This window comes from Podarcis tiliguerta (assembly GCF_965153285.1).
Source record: "Podarcis tiliguerta genome assembly, chromosome: 3".
NCBI lineage: Eukaryota > Metazoa > Chordata > Lepidosauria > Squamata > Lacertidae > Podarcis > Podarcis tiliguerta.
The window spans coordinates 49,034,583-49,055,379 of NC_139536.1; the positions used below are offsets into that span (position 1 = coordinate 49,034,583).

At 42.2% G+C, this 20,797-nt stretch overlaps 2 protein-coding genes across 4 annotated transcripts in view; both read right to left on the reverse strand.

Moving 5' to 3' along the window:
- Positions 1–1,969: 1,969 nt before the first annotated feature.
- CCR6 (C-C motif chemokine receptor 6) lies at positions 1,970–9,974 on the reverse strand (the record flags this gene model as incomplete). Its single annotated transcript, XM_083432334.1, has 3 exons — positions 1,970–3,022; positions 8,488–8,525; positions 9,953–9,974. 3 exons carry the CDS (start codon positions 9,972–9,974, stop codon positions 1,970–1,972), a joined length of 1,113 nt encoding a protein of 370 aa, XP_083288460.1.
- Positions 9,975–16,007: 6,033 nt separating this feature from the next.
- CEP43 (centrosomal protein 43) overlaps positions 16,008–20,797 on the reverse strand; it is a gene marked incomplete at its 5' end in the record, with an annotated part of 29,142 nt that continues 24,352 nt past the window's right edge. For all 3 annotated transcript variants that reach the window (XM_083434203.1, XM_083434202.1, XM_083434204.1), the window contains one exon: positions 16,008–19,304. In XM_083434203.1, the coding sequence (XP_083290329.1) occupies positions 19,230–19,304 (75 nt within the window). In that variant the 3' untranslated portion in view covers positions 16,008–19,229. The remainder of the gene's footprint in view (positions 19,305–20,797) is intronic.

Sequence of the window (20,797 nt, forward strand, 5' to 3'; positions counted from 1 at the left end):
ATCACTTCAGCCTCAGTCAGGTTCTCAATTAATAGAGAAGAGTGTGTTTTATTTCAGTCACAAACAAACTTTTACGGCATTCCAAACATTGTTACTCTTTACTTTCTTAGTCTTATTTTCCTCTCTCTATCCCTTCTGCCTCCCCTCACTCAAGAACCCACTGCCCTAACTGTCTCTCTATTACCAACTGCCTACCAACTGCTTCTCCAACTGCCTTTCCCAACCAGCCAACCCACTCAAACCAACCAACTACCCACCAACAACTCCCAACAACAACAACTAACTCAAACCTCAGGCTAAGCCCTTTTATACACAGGGAGGCTCCGCTTCCGGCTTTCCTATTGGTCTATATTTTTAACCCTATCTTTCCCACCTGTTCAAACATTTTCTAAATGAATGGGCAAACACCACACTCCCTTAAAGATATAAAATGCATTTAACAACAAAGAGCCCTACTGTATCAGGCCGCAAGCCTGCTGGGTCCAGGATCCTGTTCCCACAGTGGCCAATGAGATGCCTATGGGAAATAGGCTAGCCTTACCTGAATGAAACTGCATTCTCCCCCCTTGTGATTCCCAGTAACTGATATTCAGAGGCATACTGCCGCCCAACAGTGAAACTAGAACTCCTTCTTCTTTGGTGATCACTCACAGCTGAGAAGATTGTCTTCCATGAACACCGTCTTAACAGTGAGTCTGTAAGTGACTGTGGGTGTGCAGCTTCCTTCCCAATCCTCTCCATCTGCTAAAGATGGGGTCCTTGTCGTCCTCCTGCTTCCTGGCAAAAGGCAGTGTGCAGCCTGTTCGGGTGTCCCAACGCTGGAGACCATGCCTGTCAGCACGTTTTCCTGCTTGATCGCCGCCACCACGCCAGGGATTGGGGCGGTGGGGGAGGCAGAGGACATTTTCCACCGCCCCCTCCCTTGTTTTGGAGTTGGGGGGGGGGTGCGCCAGAGGGATCTTTGCACCACAGCACCGGATATGCTTAAGATGGCCCTGATGTGAAGGTATCAATTCATCAGATAAAACTTTAAAAATGATGTACCTTCACCTTGTTTTTATCATTTATTTCTTTATTCAACTTTTTTGAAAATACAAATTGAAAATCAAGCATAACAAAACAGGCGCAAAGGAACAGTATTAACAGGTCTAAGGAACCTCAGTGAATATATATACTGATACTCTTAAACATTTTCTCCTTTAAAGTTCATTTACAGCGTTTTTCTTTACAGGGTTTCAAGACAAAGAGAGAAAATAACTCCCAATGTCTATAGTCTGGTATATCAGGGATGGAGGGCAGTCTTTGTCCTTTACACTTGACTAATCAATAAAAAAAACTTCCTATATCTTCTCAAATGGGTCCTTTATCTTTTGTCCCCTCATTACCCTTAGTTTTTGCACTTTTGACTACATATGATCAAATTAATTAAAATGATAATTCTAAATCCCTTTTACGGGCCAGAGAGGGGAACCACGCCTATTTCAACCAGCAAAAGAAAAGCCTATTCCCAGTGGTCAACAGGTGCCATTGCTAACAACTTAGCCAATTCAAGAAAGCAGTGGGGCAAACCATAACAGTGCACTTTTGTACTTATAATATCAATAGCTGAAGTGGAACTATAACAAAACAAACACAGGAGCCAGCTGCACCCATGAAAGGAAGAAAGAGTCCCTTCCAGAAGGTGGCAATCTTGAGTTTTTCTGGTATGTCTGAAGAGAAGAGGTATACATGCAAACACCCAGAAACCTGGTCCCACTATGGGAACAGAGAGACTGGCTTTATTTGAAATGTGTAAAGAGCTATTAGCTACCTTTGAAACTGACCAGTTTTCTGTGGCAGAAGCTTATACGGGCATGATGTATTAAGTGAACTGATTTGAACAGTATAAAGAAGCCAGCATATCTGTGTGAGGCCTGAATAATGATTCCACCCGAAGATAACCATGTTGTATACACAATAATCCATTATGTCATTCACAAACTTCACTTGTCTGTCTAGAGTGAACAGTATCGGAACTTATCTTTGAACCAAGGGTAGTTCCACAGTTCATATGTCTCACACAGCACAGGCTTGTAATTATTTTCACAAAGTAGTTCCTGAACTTCACACCAATGAATGCATAGAGCACAGGGTTCATACCACAGTGCAGGAAAGCCAGAGTTTCCGTTACGTATTTTGCGTAAGCCAGTTGCTTTTCACTCTGGCAAGCTTTGTCCAGTTTCCCCATAGATTCTGCCGTCACCAGGAGAACCATATTGTAGGGAACTTGGCACAGCAGAAAAACAACTACGATAGAGATAATCACACGTATAGCTTTGCTTCTTTTGGAATTCTGAGCCTGCACTAAGGTTCTGACAATGAAGGTGTAGCAAAAAACCATGAACAACAGAGGGACAAAAAACCCAAATAAAAGCTGGAAACTTAATATCAGCAATTTCAGTTGTACATTGGAATTTGCACTGGATTTGTGATCACAAACGTATGTGGTTGCATTGCCTGGAAGTGCGTAGCTTTCACTGAACATGAAAGTAGCACTTGAGATTAACATAGAGGAGACCCAGACAGCCAAGCAGATCACTTTACTGTGGGCTAGACACTTTGCCCGAAGCTTAAATGACTTTATGGCCTGCACAATGGCCACATACCTGTCTATGCTTATGCAGGCCAAGAGCAACATGCCACAGTTGAAGTTAATGGCATAGATACCTTTGGTGAGCTTGCAGAGGAAATCCCCAAAAATCCAGTTGTTCAGAGCGTAGTTCACTGCCCAGAAAGGAAGAGTGAGAACAAACAATATGTCCACAATAGCCATATTGCAGAGGCAGACATCAGTTATAGAATCAGACCTCTTATATAAAACAAATGTCATCACTACAAACATATTTCCCACGAACCCCAGGACACAGATCAGGGAGTAAGCAATGGGAAGAAAGGCTTTCGTGAAGTTTCTGACTTCATCCTTGTCACATGGCATTGCAATCTCAGCATACAAATCAGAATAATCTGCGGTGGTTGATTCTTCCTGAAAGGACAATGCATTCCGTTAAACTCACATTTCGGCAAGCTCTGGTTTAGATAAGGAAAACATTTGGTAAAAACATTTGGTCTTCATTTGTTTGGTTCTTAAATGTAGATTCTGAGACAGGGGGAAATCCATGCTCCATAGGAAAGGCCTGGAATATAGCAGGGGGGAGCATGTGCTGTAGTGGGAATGGAGAATCACCAAAATTAGGGCAGGGACAGAATTTCTTTGTTCTGGAGAGAGCAAGGTACATAGAATGGCACACATGTCTGTCTCAAACTATGACCCAAAAAAACTTCCTGTACGAGGCTCAACATACTCCCTCACTCCATCTCTTCTAGCAGAGAACCTGGGCTGGCAAGCTTGTCGTTCAGAATGTTGTCAATTCTGTTATAACACTGCTTAACTTCTGATTGGCTTCAGCAAATCTCATAAAATCACGATATCCCACATAGCCACAGCAAAATAAATTACCACAAACATGGTTAAATGTGATCACACAGTTTGGTCTCAAAACTTTCCCACACAGTAACAGTCTTACAGCCCAGTCATCCCCTTCCCCCACCCTAAAAAAAACCATCAAGACACAGTTAAAGTGCATCTCCCCACATACCCTATTCATGTAGCTTTATATTCACACATTATAGGATGTGTGCATGTAGAAGGAGGGAGAAATACGTTTCATAAACTCACACAAAGTCATAAATGAATCAGCAGTTAGATTAGCACACTTAGGGGTGCCATACATCCAGGAATTCCCGGAGATGACCTCTTTTGGGGGTCCTACAGGCCCATCCAGGGGGAATTTTCCATTTGTCCTGGATTTTGGGTTTAAAAAAGAAAATTGTGCACGGGTAGCTGTGGTTCAGGCTCTGGCACAGGATCTTGGGGTCAGCGGCAGTGGAGGGGCTATTGGGTGATTGCCCAAAAAAAGCTCAACAACTTTTTGTGTCTGGATTTTTCCCTCTTAAAATATGGCAACCCTAACACTGAACACATTTCTATTTCTGGGCAGTCTATAATACAGTATTGGAACAAACAGAATTTCATATAATGGGTTGCACCCCCATATGATGCATGAGTGGCAGGCAGATCACACAATGCATCTTTTCTTTCCCCTTCTCTCCCCTGCAGTCTCTGGTATCCCCTTCCCCAGAGGAGAATACTGTGGACCAAATACTGGGGAATTCCTCTGGTTTTGGGGAGGAATCTTGCTCCACTTGAGCACAAGATACCTCCAGCCAATTTGAGGCAATTCACCTCTTCCATTGCAGCCCCAGATTGCACAGTCCACTGTGTTGGGTAAGTCACTTCAACTCCAGAGGGGCTTTTCTGGGGTACAGAGAAGGAGGGTGGGGAGAGAAAGATCCATTATGTGAGCTTGTGCATTCTGTTTGTGCAGTGTTTGTTACAACCTAATACGCTTAGGAATTATGGACATCTCTGTGAAATATTTTTCACTGTACAGTCCTGTACAGAGGATAGTTAGGACAGGCATTTCAACCTACGGTAATTTGAGTTATATGCAGTTGACAGACTTGCTTCAGAGAGCTGGTTAGGGACAGGATAAGGAGCAAGAAACTTGAAATATTAAATAAACATAATCTCCAGTGGTCTCTTGCACCCAGCATTTCTCTCCAGTGCATGTGGAAAATCTGCAGGTGTGGTAAATACAGTGGTACCTCGGGTTACATACGCTTCGGGTTACATACGCTTCAGGTTACAGACTCCGCTGACCCAGAAATAGTACCTCAGGTTAAGAACTTTGCTTCAGGATGAGAACAGAAATCGTGCTCCAGCGGCGCGGCAGCAGGAGGAGGCCCCATTAGATAAAGTGGTGCTTCAGGTTAAGAACAGTTTCAGGTTAAGAACGGACCTCCGGAATGAATTAAGCACTTAACCCGAGGTACCACTGTATATATATTTCAGAAGGAGCCAGAAAAAAGTTGCCCAATGAACCGGAGCGAGAAAAGCTGTCATTTCCATTGTTGCAGCGCAGTTCCATACATGTTTATCAAGTTCAATAAGAATTACATTGCAATCCTAACTCAATGGGACTTGCTCCTAGGTAAGTGGAATTAGGATTGCAGCCTAAGGGGGCTTCCAAACTGTCACTGTTTTCAAGTGAGATTCAGTCGCTTACACAGGCAAATTCAGCTTGCACAGATCAGACTTTTTGCATTAAGGAAAGTGAGGGGAAATGCAATGGAAAGTGTCAGATGCCGCTGGTTTTGATACAACAACCTCTAGCCAATGTTCTCTTATCTTCCTGCAAACAAATCAGGATGAATGTGCACAATCTAAAATTCCCCCAAATCTCACGCCAAGTATGCACAGGTTGCAGCCTCAGAAGAAGAAACAGAATTGGCTTTGAAGTTCAAAGCAGCTCTGCTTGATCTCCCTCACCGCTTTCAGTACACATAACATAGTATTGCTTCCTCTTTTACCCTCGGTGGTGAAGAGAACTGAGTTCAGCAGAAAAAGACATACCCCGCTCATTATGGTGCTCTGTCTTTCTTTTGACCAGAGAAGACTTGTAGCTATAGCAGTGACAGTTCAGTTGGATTTACGGAAAGTCTCTGCAAAGAAAGGAAGTGGATTAGGAAAATGAAACAGGAAAAGTATGTGTCTAATAAGCCCTATGGAGAAACTGGTCAAAGTCTAGATCAGTGTCTCCTTGAACTTTCTGAAGTACACTTATTAGCTATTGTGCTGTCTTTGATTTCATAGGACTCTGTGTATGTTAGTTCTCCCAGAATTTCAATATGTGGAATAACATGGAGGACTGAATCCAAGTAGGTCAGACTTAGAGCTATTGAAATCAATGGCTGTGATTACATGTCCATTGATTTCAATCAGTCTGAATATGATTTGGTTGAATTCAATCCGGACTTTTTACTGTTTAATGAACGTGAACAGCTTAGCACAAATCCCTTTATGAATAATGGGGTGGGTTTTTTAAATAAATAAATAAATAAATAATGATTTTATTTTGTATATTGGTTTGTTTTCTGCTGCTTTATTATGAGATACTTGCATTTTAGTTGTTGAAAGCAAATCTGAGCAAAGGGAAAGTAGATGGGTGGGGCACACGTTTCTAAACCAACCTTTTTCCTCCAGCGCAGCCAAGGTGATCTACATACAGAAGCAGCTTTCACTTCTTCCTCCTCTTCCTCCTCCTCCTCCTCCTCCTCTTCTTCTTCTTGTTATCTATTTCCCGCCCCTCACCCTAAGGTTCCAAGGAAAGTGACAACATTATAGTACAACATTAAAAACACAAAAAACACAATGCTTAAATAAGGTTCTACAGCCCTGTTTAGGGAAGTTTTTAATGAGTGACATTTTAATGTATTTTTAATCTTCGTTGGAAGCCACCCAGAGTGGTTGGGGAAACCCAGTCAGAAGGGTGAGGTACAAATAATAAATTATTATTATTATTATTATTATTATTATTATTACTACTACTACTACTACTATTATTATTACTACTACTATTACTACTACACTGAGAGCCAATGTGGTGTAGTGGTTAAGAGCGGTAGTCATGTAATCTGGTGAACCGGGTTCGCGTCTCCGCTCCTCCACCTGCAGCTGCTGGGTGACCTGGGCCAGTCATACTTCTTTGAAGTCTCTCAGCCCCACTCACCCCACAGAGTGTTTGTTGTGGGGGAGGAAGGGAAAGGAGAATGTTAGCCGCTTTGAGACTCCTTGAAGGGAGTGAAAGGCGGGATATCAAATCCAAACTCTTCTTCTTCTACTACTACTACAGGTCAAGTGTCAAAAGCCAAGGTAAAGGGGTGCCTTCAGCATTCATTGGAAGCTATATAATGAAGGTGCCAAATGCACCTCTGTGGGGAGGGAGTTCCACAGCTTAGAGGCTGGAGAATGTAGCCCCATTGCATCCTTCAAGTAGTGCAATGGGTTAGTGCATCTGGCTAACCAGAAGGTTGGGGGTTCGAGTCCACCCAGTGACATCCGTGGGCAAGATTCCTGTATTGCAGGGGGTTGGACTAGATGACCCCTGGGGTCCCTTCCAACTCTACAATTCTGCTTCTACGAGTCTATGACACTGCAACATTCATCCAGGTCCCATGGAACTGACCGCATGCATCTTCCCATACAGCTGTGGAACGCACATCCCCATGCATGGCAATCAGCTGTTACGCACAACTAGTGTCCTGTGTCAAGAGCTGGACCAGGGCAAAAATGACACAGAATATGTGAAGATGCAGATTTGAGCTTTTTAGTGACTTGCTGTTTTTTTAAGTCACTGCACATGGGGGGAAAATAAGGTGTAAAAAGTACATGGAATTGAATGAAAAACTCAGCATAAACCAAAGGCTTAAACACAAGAAAACTTACTGTGAAAAGTGAAAAGTATTGGCTGAGTGGTGCCAATGAAGACGAATCTCCTTGTTGAACAAAATAAGTGAATTCAGTAATGTCTGAACGGTTGCATGCATGCGTTGTGGCTTCCTGTGCACACAACACAAAAGTCCTAAACGCAGCACATTTCAAACTTAAAAGGTGTTTCAACCCATTTACCTGGGACCAAAGTTAAAGTACCTGGACTGTCGATCTTATTTATTTTATTCAGTTTATTAATAGCTTCCTGTAAAACAAAATCTTTTTTAAAAATATGGTAAAGAATTAGTTCATTACTTTTATATTCTGCCTTGCCATCAGAGAGCTCAAGATGGTATATGTGAGGCTAAAAAGGGTCACAGGGCTGAAGGTTCATCCAGTGATTTTCATAGCCGAGTGAGAATTTAAGTCTGGCTTCCCAAGACGTATAGACTAGCCATTGCACCACAGTTCCTTTCAATTTACTGTGGACTACGCTTGGTCCAAATAAATCTAGTAAGGAAGGATGATACCTTCTGCAGTGAAGGCAGATTAAAATACTTAATTTTGCTTCTCTGCTTCTTAGTTTGAGTATTTCATTTGCATGTTTATCATCTAACAACTCCATTGCCTCTCAGGTTAGTTCCCGGCTTTGATGCATTTACGGCACAATCCTATACAGATTTACCTGAAAGTAAACCTCGCTGTGTTGAGAAGAATTACTGCCCTTGTAAACAAGTTTAGATTTACAGTCTAAAAGAGGTTTTAATTAAGAGTTTGTGGAACAAGCAAATGCTAGCAAATCATATTATTAAATCTGATTATTTCTTCATCTGAATTACTGTCGTGGTATCCATTAAGCAGACATATATACAGTGCTTTTTTCTGGGGGGATGCATACCCCTAAACATTTTATGAATCTTTGTACCTTTGTCCATTTACTGTATTAATTTTCCCCGATTTGAACTATAAAATGGTGATTTTCTTGAGTCAAAATGAGAGTACCCCGAAACATTTTTTTTAGAAAAAAGCACTGTATATCAGTGCGTTATATTCAGCAACAAGAAAATACCTGAAGAACTTTAGTTTCTATTGTGCCTATTGCAGTTAGCTGGACTTACCTGCTCAGTGTGATACGTTTTGCCGTAGTTATTAAAATCTGCAGAAAAACAGAGATGTTTTCCAAGTGCTGAAAACACATATAAGGTATTTTCTAAAGCACCTTGCCTGGAAGTCTGTTACACATGCAAATAAAACCTACACATTGAAGTCTTTGTTCTTCTGTCTCAGTTTGAAAAAGAACATTGACTTTGCTAGTGTGGTTACTGCGGTTTCCCAAATTTCACCATGTGTCAGCTCTTGGCTACCACAAACCAAAGCAAATTAACAGATAAGCTGAGAGAAAACAGGCACATGAAACTCAGCATGCTCCAAATAGGTTCCCAGGTGCGAGCAGCTTTTCCTGTCCCCTGCTTCTAACCTTCACCACAAACACACAACTTATTGTAACAATCTGCATAATTGCAAACAGTTTTATACATACAAATTAGTTTGGCATTTCTGCACAAAGGATACACAGCTTGGTTCATGACAAGTATTCTACGCATCTTATTTCATGGCTTACTTAGGTAAGTTTGTGCCTACAAACAGTGCTGAGTGTGGCTCTTTTTTCCACTGCAGAAGTGAGTCTGGCTTCTCAGCAACTTTCCACTTCAAATGAGGGCAGATACCTGTTCTGAATCAACACTGATTTCCTTTTCAACGTGGATGTCTGCATTTTAAAGAGTTTTAATGTCTTCAGTCATGATGCGATCAAATGTTGGCTTGGCACAGGGATTTGAACCTGTGCCCCCTGCACTAATGTTTTCAGGACTCCAATTCCCAATGATCATGGGTGATGGGAGTTGTAGTCCAGCAACCATTGGAGATCCCCCACCCTTGGTTCAATTCCTGTTTTCAAACGTGAAAAAAACTCCTGAAAGATGGGGTGCATGTGGCCCTATGGAGAGGGACTTGGATCCTTATGCCGTGTGTGAAGCATCTAGACCACACTTAGCTTGCTCAAAATATTGTTATGAGTTGGGGGGGCGGGTTAGGTTGTATTGCCAGAGCCCCTCTTCTAATTCCTGGATCCAAGACAGATTCAATTGCTGCAAGCGCCAGGCCAGCCTGGTAATCGTCCTCTGAGTTGCTAAGGGAACAAAGGGAGTGGCTCTGTGCAAAAGGGCAAACAGGTGGGCCTCCCTCCCCAGCCAGTTAGAAAGACAAAAGGCCCGAGTTTAGAGTGGAATTGTGATGTGACCTAGAAGCAAAGCAGCAAGATGGAGAGAGAGAAAGCAACGTTTGAGAGCAATGATTGATTTCTGTGGGTATCCAAGGCTGTGGCTACGAGAGAAGCAAGACTCTTTTGGAGTGCTGCAAGCCCTCCATCGTAGAATCAGCAGGGGCATAGGATGCGAGGGCACAGACCACCCCGGGTGCCATCATGATGGGGGTGACAAAATGCTGGCTGAACTTGACGTTGCCTGTGTAGTGGAACCGAGCGGGGTTGAGTTGCATCGTGATGCCAACACGTCCCCTTCCCACCTCTGTGGCCGGGCACATGCATGGTCGGCCAGGCCCTCTCTCCCTGCCCATCCATGTGCCGCCCCTGCTATGTGTGTGTCTGTGTGGCCAGGGTCAAAGCTGTGCTGCTCACAGGGCAAGGTAGGGTCCTTCTGGGGCTGACGCAGACTCCCAAGAAGGGCACAGAGGTGGGAGAGGCTGCGGTCGCCTGCTTTTGCCTTTCATTTAAGGGCCAAGGTGCGCTGGTTTGGGGGGGGGGGAAGAGAAGCGGTGCATAGGAGAGCTCTGCAGCCCAGCTGGTTTGAGGGGGGGGGAGAGAGAGAGATCACACACTGGTTTAGGGGTGGAGAGGAGGGAGGCGAGAAGGAGCCGTGTCTCTGACGAGGCAAGGCGGGATCAGGATCAGCAACAGCATCGCCTGCGCTGCTTTCTTTGATGGGGGCAGGGGGGAAGGGGGAGGGGGAGAAGGCGGGATCTGCATTGCTCTCTTTGACAGATTTCAATTTGGGGGGGGGGGGGCACACACAAAAAATTCTGCACCAGGTACCACCTGACTTTGCTACACCACTGAGGCTCAGGTTGTATATGTTTGTAAATAAACTAGCATAATGACACCACAGTCCCCGCTATCCCTCATTTCAGGAAACCAAACCTGGGTAAGCACCTGAACCCCCTGGAGTCTGTACTGCTTGGAGATGGGGTGGCATACAACTAGACATTCCCCTGAGCTCAAGGGAACTTACTCCCAAGGAACGTTCATGAGATCCCAACTTTAAGCTGTAATCTTGTGCCCACCTTCTTAAGAGTGAAAGTCATCCTGAAGGAGGACATGCCAGAATAGGCACAGGAATGGTTTTTATTATTTCTCTAGCTAGATAATTTTAGACTTTATCAAAATTCACGTCTTAAAATTTATGTATTCTCACAGCAGTTCATTTCTCCTTCCTCAGAATATGTATCCCCCCCCCCCCGCCGCCCGCTTTAAGACTCTTTCTTGGAATATATTCAGTGAAATAAATGAAAGTTGTTACCAAGTAATGCTGACAGGAAATGCGCATTTACTTTGGTGTACTTTGCTTCTAAGTATGTTAGACATACTTAGAATCACAGAACAGTAGAGTTGGAGGGACCCATAGGATCATTTAGTCCAACCCCCTGCTATGCGGAAACCCTGTCAAACCCAACCTGTTTACAAACATCCAGTGAAGGAGAGGCCACTACCTTCTGAGGGAGTCTGCTCCATTGTCAAGCAGCTCTTACCCTCACCTCCGAGTCAGTCAATAGGCACTGGAGTAGGTAGTGTGTGCTGATTTGGGGTGCTGGGCACTGGCCACCTCACTCCTTCGTCTGATTTTCCAAGCAGTTCATGGTTGCTGGGTTTTACGTCTTTTGCACTCTCCTGTTTCAATTACTGTATTTTTTGCACCATAACACTCACTTTTTTCCTCCTAGAAAGTAAGGGGAAATGTCTGTGCGTGTTATGGAGAAAATGCCTATGGGTGGCATGCCTACGGATTTTCCTCCTCTAAAAACTATGTGCGTGTTATGGTCAGGTGCGTGTTATAGAGCGAAAAATACGGTACCTCATCATCCCAAATAGTTCAGCCATGTACTTGAGATAGCTGCTTGTTTCATAGATGTCCACCACCTCAGACTCGTTTCTACTATTCACAGTAGCAGCCCACGCAGTATTCTTTTTATGTGTTAACTAGAGCTTGAGTTCAACCATGAAATACATAAATAATAATGAGAAGAGTTCCTATGAACACATATAGAGCGCCGGTCCCACTGCCTCTAGTAATACACAGCCATCATGACTCATAGTCATTGATAACATTAACCTCCATGAATTTTTCTACCATAGCCATAACTTGTGGCAGCGAACTCCATAGTTTAAGAATGCGCCATGTGAAACAAAGGCAAAGGGATGTGGTTTCCATTACACAGAATCTCCCTGTTTAAAAAATAACTTTTAATTATTACTTCAATTTCTGCTGTTTAGGCTTTATGTGCTTTTATAGTATGTCACTGGAACAAAACCAATGATACAAGAGAGATTTGGGGGAACCTTGAGGTTGCAGAAGTCTCCCAAAAATGGTTTTAGAAAAAACTTTTAGAAGCAGGAGTCTCCCCCAAAACAGCCCAATGGGGACTGAGCATGCTCAGAAGCCATGGACTGCTGATAGAGCATTGTGGAGGAAGGCATGGCTGACTGATTAGAGCAGTGATCAGGAGCACCGCATGTGCCAACCTTTTGTTGCTGGTCTCATGTGCAATTAATCTACAATTAATACCTTTCAATTCTAGAAGTCTTTCTGGATCTGGCTTAAGTGTTTTGAGCTTTGTTTCACAAAGAAACTCGTCTTTCACAGTGTCCCAGGTAGAACAGGAAAAGACGACACCTGGCACAATCTCCCCATCATTGTTAAATGCAAATGAGCTAATATTTCCTGAAAGACAGGAAATTGTCTTTCACATCAACTCACTAAAAGTCATAACTTCAGTTTCTTATTTGAAAAACCAGAAATCACATTAGCAACTCTTTCCAAGGCCATTTCTTAAGTCTGAAGCACTTCCAAGAGGTGGGAACATTTAATGTGATTTCTTGAATGCATTAAAAAGGTTCAAGCTTCAAGACCTTGGGTGAAATTCAGCATTGTGCTCTTCTGGCCATTCTATCTACAGTGGTACCTCGGGTTAAGAACTTAATTCTTTCTGGAGGTCCGTTCTTAACCTGAAACTGTTCTTAAACTGAGATACCACTTTAATGGGGTCTTCTGCTGCCGCCGCACGATTTCTGTTTTCATCCTGAAGCAAACTTCTTAACCCGGGGTACTATTTCTGGGTTAGCGGAGTCTGTAACCTGAAGCGTCTGTAACCTGAAGCATCTGTAACCCGAGGTACCACTGTACATAAGCATTGCAGCTTGCCAGGTGGAACAACTGGCCCTTCTCCTTCCCCCACAAACTGTTATGGGGTTATCCCATCACCACCCTGAACCAATATTAAATAATAATAATAATAATAATAATAATAATAATAATAATTTTTATTTATACCCCGTCCTCCCCAGAGCGGCTTACAAGCAGTAATAAAAACAAGTTGAATTATTACAACTTAAAAACAAAATTAAAATAAAATATTAAAATATTGAAACATTAAAATATTAAAATGTAGCCTCCTCGCAGGAGGAGAAGGAAAAGAAAAAAGAAAGAGAGGGAGGGAATCAAATTGGCTCCAAGCCAAAGGCCAGCCAGAACAACTCTGTCTTACAGGCCCTGCGGAAAGAAATCTGATCCTGCAGGGCCCTGGTCTCATGAGGCAGAGTGTTCCACCAGGCTGGAGCCATAGTTGAAAAGGCCATGGCTCTGGTTGAAGCCAATCTAAATTCCTTAGGGCCCGGGACCACTAGGGTGTTGCTATTTATGGACCTTGAGACTCTCCGTGGGGCATACCGGGAGAGGCGGTTCCGTAGGTACGAGGGTCCCAGGCCATGAAGGGCTTTAAAGGTCAAAAGCAGCACCTTAAATCTGACCCTGTACTCCACCGGAGCTGGAAAAGCACTGGGTGAACATGCTCCCATGGCAGAGACCCCGTGAGGAGCCTCCCTGCAGCATTCTGCACCGTCTGGAGTTTCTGAGACAGCTTCAAGGGCAGCCCCGCGTAGAGCGAATTACAGTAGTCAAGCCTGGAGGTGACCGTCACATGGATCACTGTGGCCAGGTTGGGGTGGGAAAGGTAAGGGACCAACTGCTTGATGCGGCGAAGGTGGTAGTGCAGGTGGAGATGGAGGAAGCCCCATTTAGCTAGTAGAAGTCCTCACACAGAGCTTCTGCTGATGGAGCTAGTTAGGTGAATCCTACCCCCCCCCCCCCTTTTTTCTGGACTAGTTTCAAATGAGGGACCTAAATCCATGAATTTTTTTAAAAAAGAAAAACAGCTTTGCTTTCCAAGACTGTTCCAGATGCACACTTGCCTTCCAGATGCACACCCACGCCACAAGATTATGTTGTGCAGCACACTACACAAAAAAACCAGACACAGCCCCTAATTGCAAGAGATACGAACATCTGGCTTAACATCCATCTGAGCTTTTGCACTCATCTGCTCAGTTCCTTGTTTTACATAATTTGGTTAATGTGGTTAATTATCAGTCATAAGATTTCAGAAATTTTCTATCTATCTCATCTTGCAGTTAGTATATGCGGAAGGAAAATGGTAGAGATGAGAAAATAGGTCATCTGCCATCTGATAATGCTGAAGAACTGCAGAGAGAAAGTCTATATGGTAAACATCATCCTGGAGATGGATGATGATACTCATTCTGGGGAGGAGGGATTTATCTCTGTCTGGAAAAGTAGGATCACAGCTGCTAAGCCTTGTGTTATGGGTTCAGGTTTTGGGTCTTCTGTGTAAACTGGCGATAAGGCAAAAGAATGTTGTATTTCTAGCTTCTCTCTGAAAAATCATAAAGGAGCTGATGACGGGGGTGATTTTGGAAGGGAATTATGCATAAAGCACTAAACAGCATGTTTAAAAGAAAGAAACATGTAACCATTCTCCAGTCTTCTAAGCGAAGAGAGTAATCCAAAAAGTTATAAGGCATCATTATTCTGGGCCCCCTTTGTGGATTTTCTTTCTGCTGATTTTTTTTTTTTTTAGCGATTCATGGAGGTGTATGTTAAAAATGTCTCTGAAGATGACAGAATTAGTGAATGCCTTTAGATGGCGGAAATCCCTCCATTTTCACGTTTCAAAAAATCCACATTACCCCCTCTCCAAGCAGCTGGCAAGGCTTTTTAAAAATGTACAAATAGGGGGAGGGGTCTCTGTTACACCTGTAATGAACTCTTAAGAAATCCACTCATACCCAAGAAGAGCCTTCTTTAAAATAAATAAATAAACCCTCTTTGCTCAACCTCCTTAGACTTCTTGGTACCAAATACATAGCATGCTGAGGACACATTTGGCTTGAAAATTCTACCAGTGGCACAGACTCCCTTTGTCTCTGGGATCAATGTCCCTGATTATTATGGCACACTGAACCCTCTCACCAGGTAACCCACCCTATGGCTTATGAATAAGGAACTCCGGTACTGGTGATTCTTGAAAGGGCACGTTACATAGGAAAGCACTACTGTCTCTTGATCCCAGCTTAACTGCACCAGAATGCTCTCCGTTCAAGTAAAAGGGCTTAACTAGCAATCTGCTGTTCAGAATGCTGCTTGCTCTGATCCAACACTACTTCTCCGATTAGCTCCAGCAAATCTCACAAGACCTCAGTTCTAGGTACATAGCTACAGGAAAGCAAGTTTCCGTAAATATCTCCAAACGTGCAAAGTAGTCACAGTTGTTTTCCTCTAGAACTAGTCACAGTTGTTTTCCTCTAGAACTATACTCTCCTCTGGGCCTTGGCCCTGCTCCTAGCAGTTACGGCTGCTTAAGACAGGAAGTAGTTATTCCTGATTAATTAACCTGGTATGAAATGATTGACATCTGCCATCTTTAAAAATTAAGCAGCCCTTTTTAAAAAATCTACTTATTATAGATGTAGCTCATTGTAACAAACTTAAGCGCTCATGAAAAGTTCTGCTAGCTGCTTAACCATTTTCTAGTTGCCTGTTTGCTATTTATGTAAGTGACATGTATTTGTAAAACACATGATACCGGTCTAAGACTCTCTCAGTTAAGGAGGCAGGGAAACTGATAAATTATGTTTATGTGTACATGTATGAAGGGAACATTGTGTTTGTTGGTTTCTCTCCTCCAGTATAAGGGGGATCAAGAACCTAGGTTATCTGAACAGAAGTATTAATCCCCGTTATTCAATACAAATGGCTCAATGACAGATAAATCTCTAGCTAGAATAGTATTTTGTTGTTGCCAGCATTTGGGCAGTGGGGGGTATAGTTAAGGACAGCAGTCAGTGCTTTCCTCCGTGTTTCCTTGCTGACAGAAGTAAGATGGGTGGTGAGCAGGGAGCAGCTATGTTTTAGTGCTGGCACCTCCTCTGTGGAAGGACCACCCGAGATGCTCTTGTAGGCAGCGGGCAAAAGTTTTTTCAGTGAGTCTGCCATTTTAGGTATACCGTTTTTAATTTTTTTTAAAAAATATATTATATATAGAAAGATCTACAATACTAAGAAAAAACAAGCATTAAACAATAATAATAACCATTTACAAAAGGACCTTACATGATGCAACAAGTGTTTGATTTCTATAAAGGAGCATACTTGCAGAATTAATACAGTGCAAGTAACTGACGCTACAATACACCTCATAAGACAACATGGTTGTGCGTTATCATGAACCTTGTTATTCCAGAATAGAATGAACAGATACCATTGCCTTCTCTGTCTTTTAGCTTTACTAAAATTGTTCATTGTTTTCTATGGGCTGCTCTCATTTCTGCCACAGGTAAATGGAAAATGAAATCTAAGAAAAATGGAAAGCTGGCTAAAGTATGCAAATCTAGCAATGAAGTCCATGGCTGGAGCTTGTTGAAGCTGCAAATTGAGCATTTAATGCTGCCAACATTATGTATCAAAGGTCTAGTTTCTCAAATATAAGTAAGCCCATGAAGTAATTCATCTGGAAGTAGTATTTAACTAGTATTTTCCCCATTTGTTTTCCTCATCCGTGGCTGACCTTGTCTATTTTCCCCCTACTCTTTTCCGTACAATTAATACTAATGCTGTTGCTTTAAAATAAATAAATGTAAAATCTGATGTGTCTTTTTTTGTCTTTTCTTTCTTTTTAAAAGATGTAAAGCCACTCAATTAAAAATAAAGTTTAAAAAAGGGGAGATGGAGAGAGGAAATTGAAGGAGGGGTTCAAGCAGGTTAAACCGTTTTTGTTATCATGTATATGAATGTCAGGATCAAGGGGAGGCGCAGTGCAACATCAAAAAAGAATCCTTGCTATATTGCCTCCTTCCCCCAGCTATGGAGAAATAAAGTATTATCAAGTCAGTGCTGGTAGTCTTTTAGTACTAAATAAATGAGAATTAAAGCTTCTGCTAGATCATACCGAGCCTCATATAGTCCAGCATCCTGTTCTCCAAGGGACCAACTAGATGCCTACAGAAGACTGCAACTGAACTCTCCCCACTTGCAATTCCCAGCAACCAACCTACACCAGCATTCTGCCCCTGACATGGGTAGAAGTCAGCCACTGCAGTTAATGAATACCACAGCAGCAGTGTATGGTTCAGAAGGATACGCAAGGGGGGGGGAGTTGTACACTGCCAGTCTCAAGCACCTCCACAAGGTTTTTGTTTCAGCCTTTAGCCCTTGTGTCAGGGCTGTAGATATACTACTACTGCATTTTGCTCTGAGGATGGTAAAAATACATATATTCATGGCACACAACTGATATCAAGCTGTAGAGACTTTATCACATCAATTACAGTTGAACCTCTACTTACCACCACCTCTTCTTACGGTCGTTCAAAGTCGCGACCGCAGCAAACCTGGAAGTAACCGGCGGGTTTGCCGCCGTTCGCACATGCGCAGGAGCGGCAATCGTCGTTTGCACATGCACAGAAGCGGGCAATCACCGCCCTTGCCTGCACACAACGGTGCCTCTCCCAGAGACCCGTTTCGACCTCCGGACAGACCTCCGGAATGGGTTATGGTCACAAATAGAGGTTCCACTGTAATTGTGAAATTTAGGTCTTCAAGTATAATGGACAAATCACATCAGTTCTGGTTACCAGAACTACTACTAAGAAAGTAGTTTGTAGACTTAAACCTTAAAGTATACTGCCAAATACAGTAAATAAATGCTTACTGGCATTTGTTAGGATAACTGTTATATCAAGAAGCAAACTGCTCAAACAGAAGCTATATTATTATTTTTTACTTAATGTATCTGAGAAGTTATTTTTTACAGTACCCAAAGAATTACATTTTTAATTTCAGTTTCACAAAATGACCAGGACTGAATTTAACATATCATGCAGCAGGTATTGCTGAAGTTGTATCAACTTTTGCATCACTGACTATTTCACAAAGCTTACGGTTAAAACCTGTTTCCACATATATTTGCTCACAAACAAGTCCCACTGTGGTAGGGCGTGATTTAAGATTAAGCATGCAGTCCACCAACCACTACACAGCCTCCCTATGTGCTTTATTTGGAAGCTTTTGTATTGTCATTCTTTGGTGAACTACAGCCTAAAGCTACAATTCTGCAGTTACATACATCCAGGTCCCTTTGAAATAAATGAGGCAAATATACACACGTTTAGGACTGAAAGCTGATTTGCATAGGGGGCTTCAATGAACTTACAAAGGGATGCTTTAGATGTTTGCCATTTTTACATATTTAGGTTCAAATTGATGCAGGAGGTGTGATCCACAACTTCAGAGAGGCCCAGATTAAATGCTCTTCAAATCCACACATAAAAAACAAAAGACCACACACACACACGCAATCATTTTAAGTGAAGGAGTCTCATCACATAACATTCCCAAACTTTAAAACAGTCCTTCTTGGAATAGTTTTATTCAGTATTAAGCTGTTTCAAAGAAAAAACCCTCATGCTAACAACCATTTATAGCTTTCATTAAATTAACAAACAAAAGGCTATCTTAGAATAACAAATGTTTAAATATATAAAAATAAGTTTAGAGTTAAGGCTCATATTCCAGCTGCAATTTTCAGAAGTACCTAGTGATCTTGGCCATGCAAAACTAAGCACCTAAGTTGCAACAAGGGACCAACTTACTAGAAACCACAGGGATTCATGATTCAGCCACTAAAGTATTTTAATATGCCTCATGTTAGGCAATCTAACGAGTCAGTTTTGAAGATCTTGGTTCATATCTCCTGGCCACTAAAGTAATTTCAACAGCTAAGAGAGAAAAACTGTAATTTTAATTAGGTCAACAGATGAGCAAGTTCAAATACTGTTTGTTCTTCAGCAAAAAGCCAAATGGTTGCCATGACATTAAGCCATGTTTGCCACTGTTTTGTAGATCTCTTCCCTTATGAATTCTTGTAGATCAATCATCTTGATGTGTCTGTCGCCTGCAACGGACATCTTTCTGGGAAATATTTGACATATTACACATACGAATTAGCTTAACAAGACCGCAATACCACGCTCCAAAATTACTTCTTCTTTCAGTTCTTACAAGTTTAAAAACTCTTTTCCCAACTCCAGTTTGTTGGGGGAGTTTCTGTTGAAACACAAGGCACAATTTGGGAGGGGATATTTCAGCAGAGTGATTGTCTTAAAATATAGTCTACAAAGTTCTTCAAGTCAACAAATTAAGATCTTTGCTTGGTCTACTCATGCAACATCCTCTAAGTAATCTGCTTCACCACTTAACTGAGAAATGGTGAAATCTTGTGTGAAGTCTTCAAGCTAGGAGAAAAGAAAATATTAAAATGTTAACTGATGTTTAAAATCCAGTGTATTTTATAGCTAAGCTGTTCTTTAAAACATTATCTTCTATTAAAAACTCCTATCAAGAAGATCTCAAGTACTTTCCTATGAGCAAGAGGCAACACACTACTATCTATATGGGCTGCCATATTTTAAAGAACAAAGAAGAGGACACATTTGCTATGATGACTCTACCTGTGAAAAAGAGGACATGTCCTGGAAAAAGTGGACATATGGCAACCCTACATAAGTCTCAGTGAGTTCAATGAAACTTATTCCTAGGAAAGATTGTATAGGATAGCAGCTTTAGTACATTAATTTTTCAGTAAAATAAGGAAGGAGAGCATATTTTAAAAATCAATATTTAGAAGCTTTGTGCCACTGCTGATGCTTGTGTTTATTTTCTTATTGTAATGCTACCAACAGAGCTTCCCCTTCTCTTCTTCCCTACAGCATGCCCCTAAAATCTGCTCCAGAAGATTGGGAGACTCTCTGCAGCAGATTGTGGTGCAGGATGGAGCAGATGCAGGCATAAGGAGAAGAAGGGGAAGTTCCACTGTGTTTGCTGGCATGATGATGGATTTCATCCATAGTTGGGGAAATATATTAGCAGTTTCATATACTCAAACACATTATTCATTTCTTTTCAGTGAAGATTAAAAAATGAACTTTTACAATATATACTTGCTACTGAAGCAATATGAAGAATGAAATGGCATTTGTTAATGTACAGAGAGGCTGCAGAATACTCCTGAGGTAAGAGAACAGTGATTCAGATCATACAGATAATTCTGTTGCCTGAACTGGAGACTTAAAAGTATTAATCTTTATTAAGTGCACATTAAGTGCACATATTAAGTGAGACTGTTAGTTACTTGGGAAAACCTCAGTATGTTTCAGAGTCTGCCACCCCTCCCTCCCTTATTTTGACCATATGAAAAAAGCATGTGTGAGCTATACGGTGTTATGCTTCTTGAAATACGTGGTATCCCTGAAACCATAGCCTCCACCTCTCATTCTCCTTCAAACAGAGAATATGCTACAATTATTAAGGAGATTTTACATATAAATAAATTAAGCAGAGCTCAGTTCACACATTACTCATTCTGCAGAGTAAGGAGAAAGGGCAGGGGTTGCTAATGTGGTGCCATCCAGATGTTGTGAACTAGAACTCCCATTCCCCTTTGCCTGCCCTTCAATCCCATCCCCCTGCCTGGTGTTCCAATCAGTGCTGCAAGGCTAGGTCTGAGAGCCATCAGTTAAATTTCCTTCAGTATCCCTGATGTAGTGTTGCTCTGGGGCATTGTGGGATTGAAATGCTGATTCCCAAACTCAACCACCAGGCACTGTTTGGAGTACCCCTGCTGCAATCAAGTAAACCGCCTGGGGAGTGAGGATCCCACTAAAAGTAGGTGGCCCACTAGGTGGCACTTGGCAAGGGTCCCTTAAACACAGTTGTAAACAGGTACAGC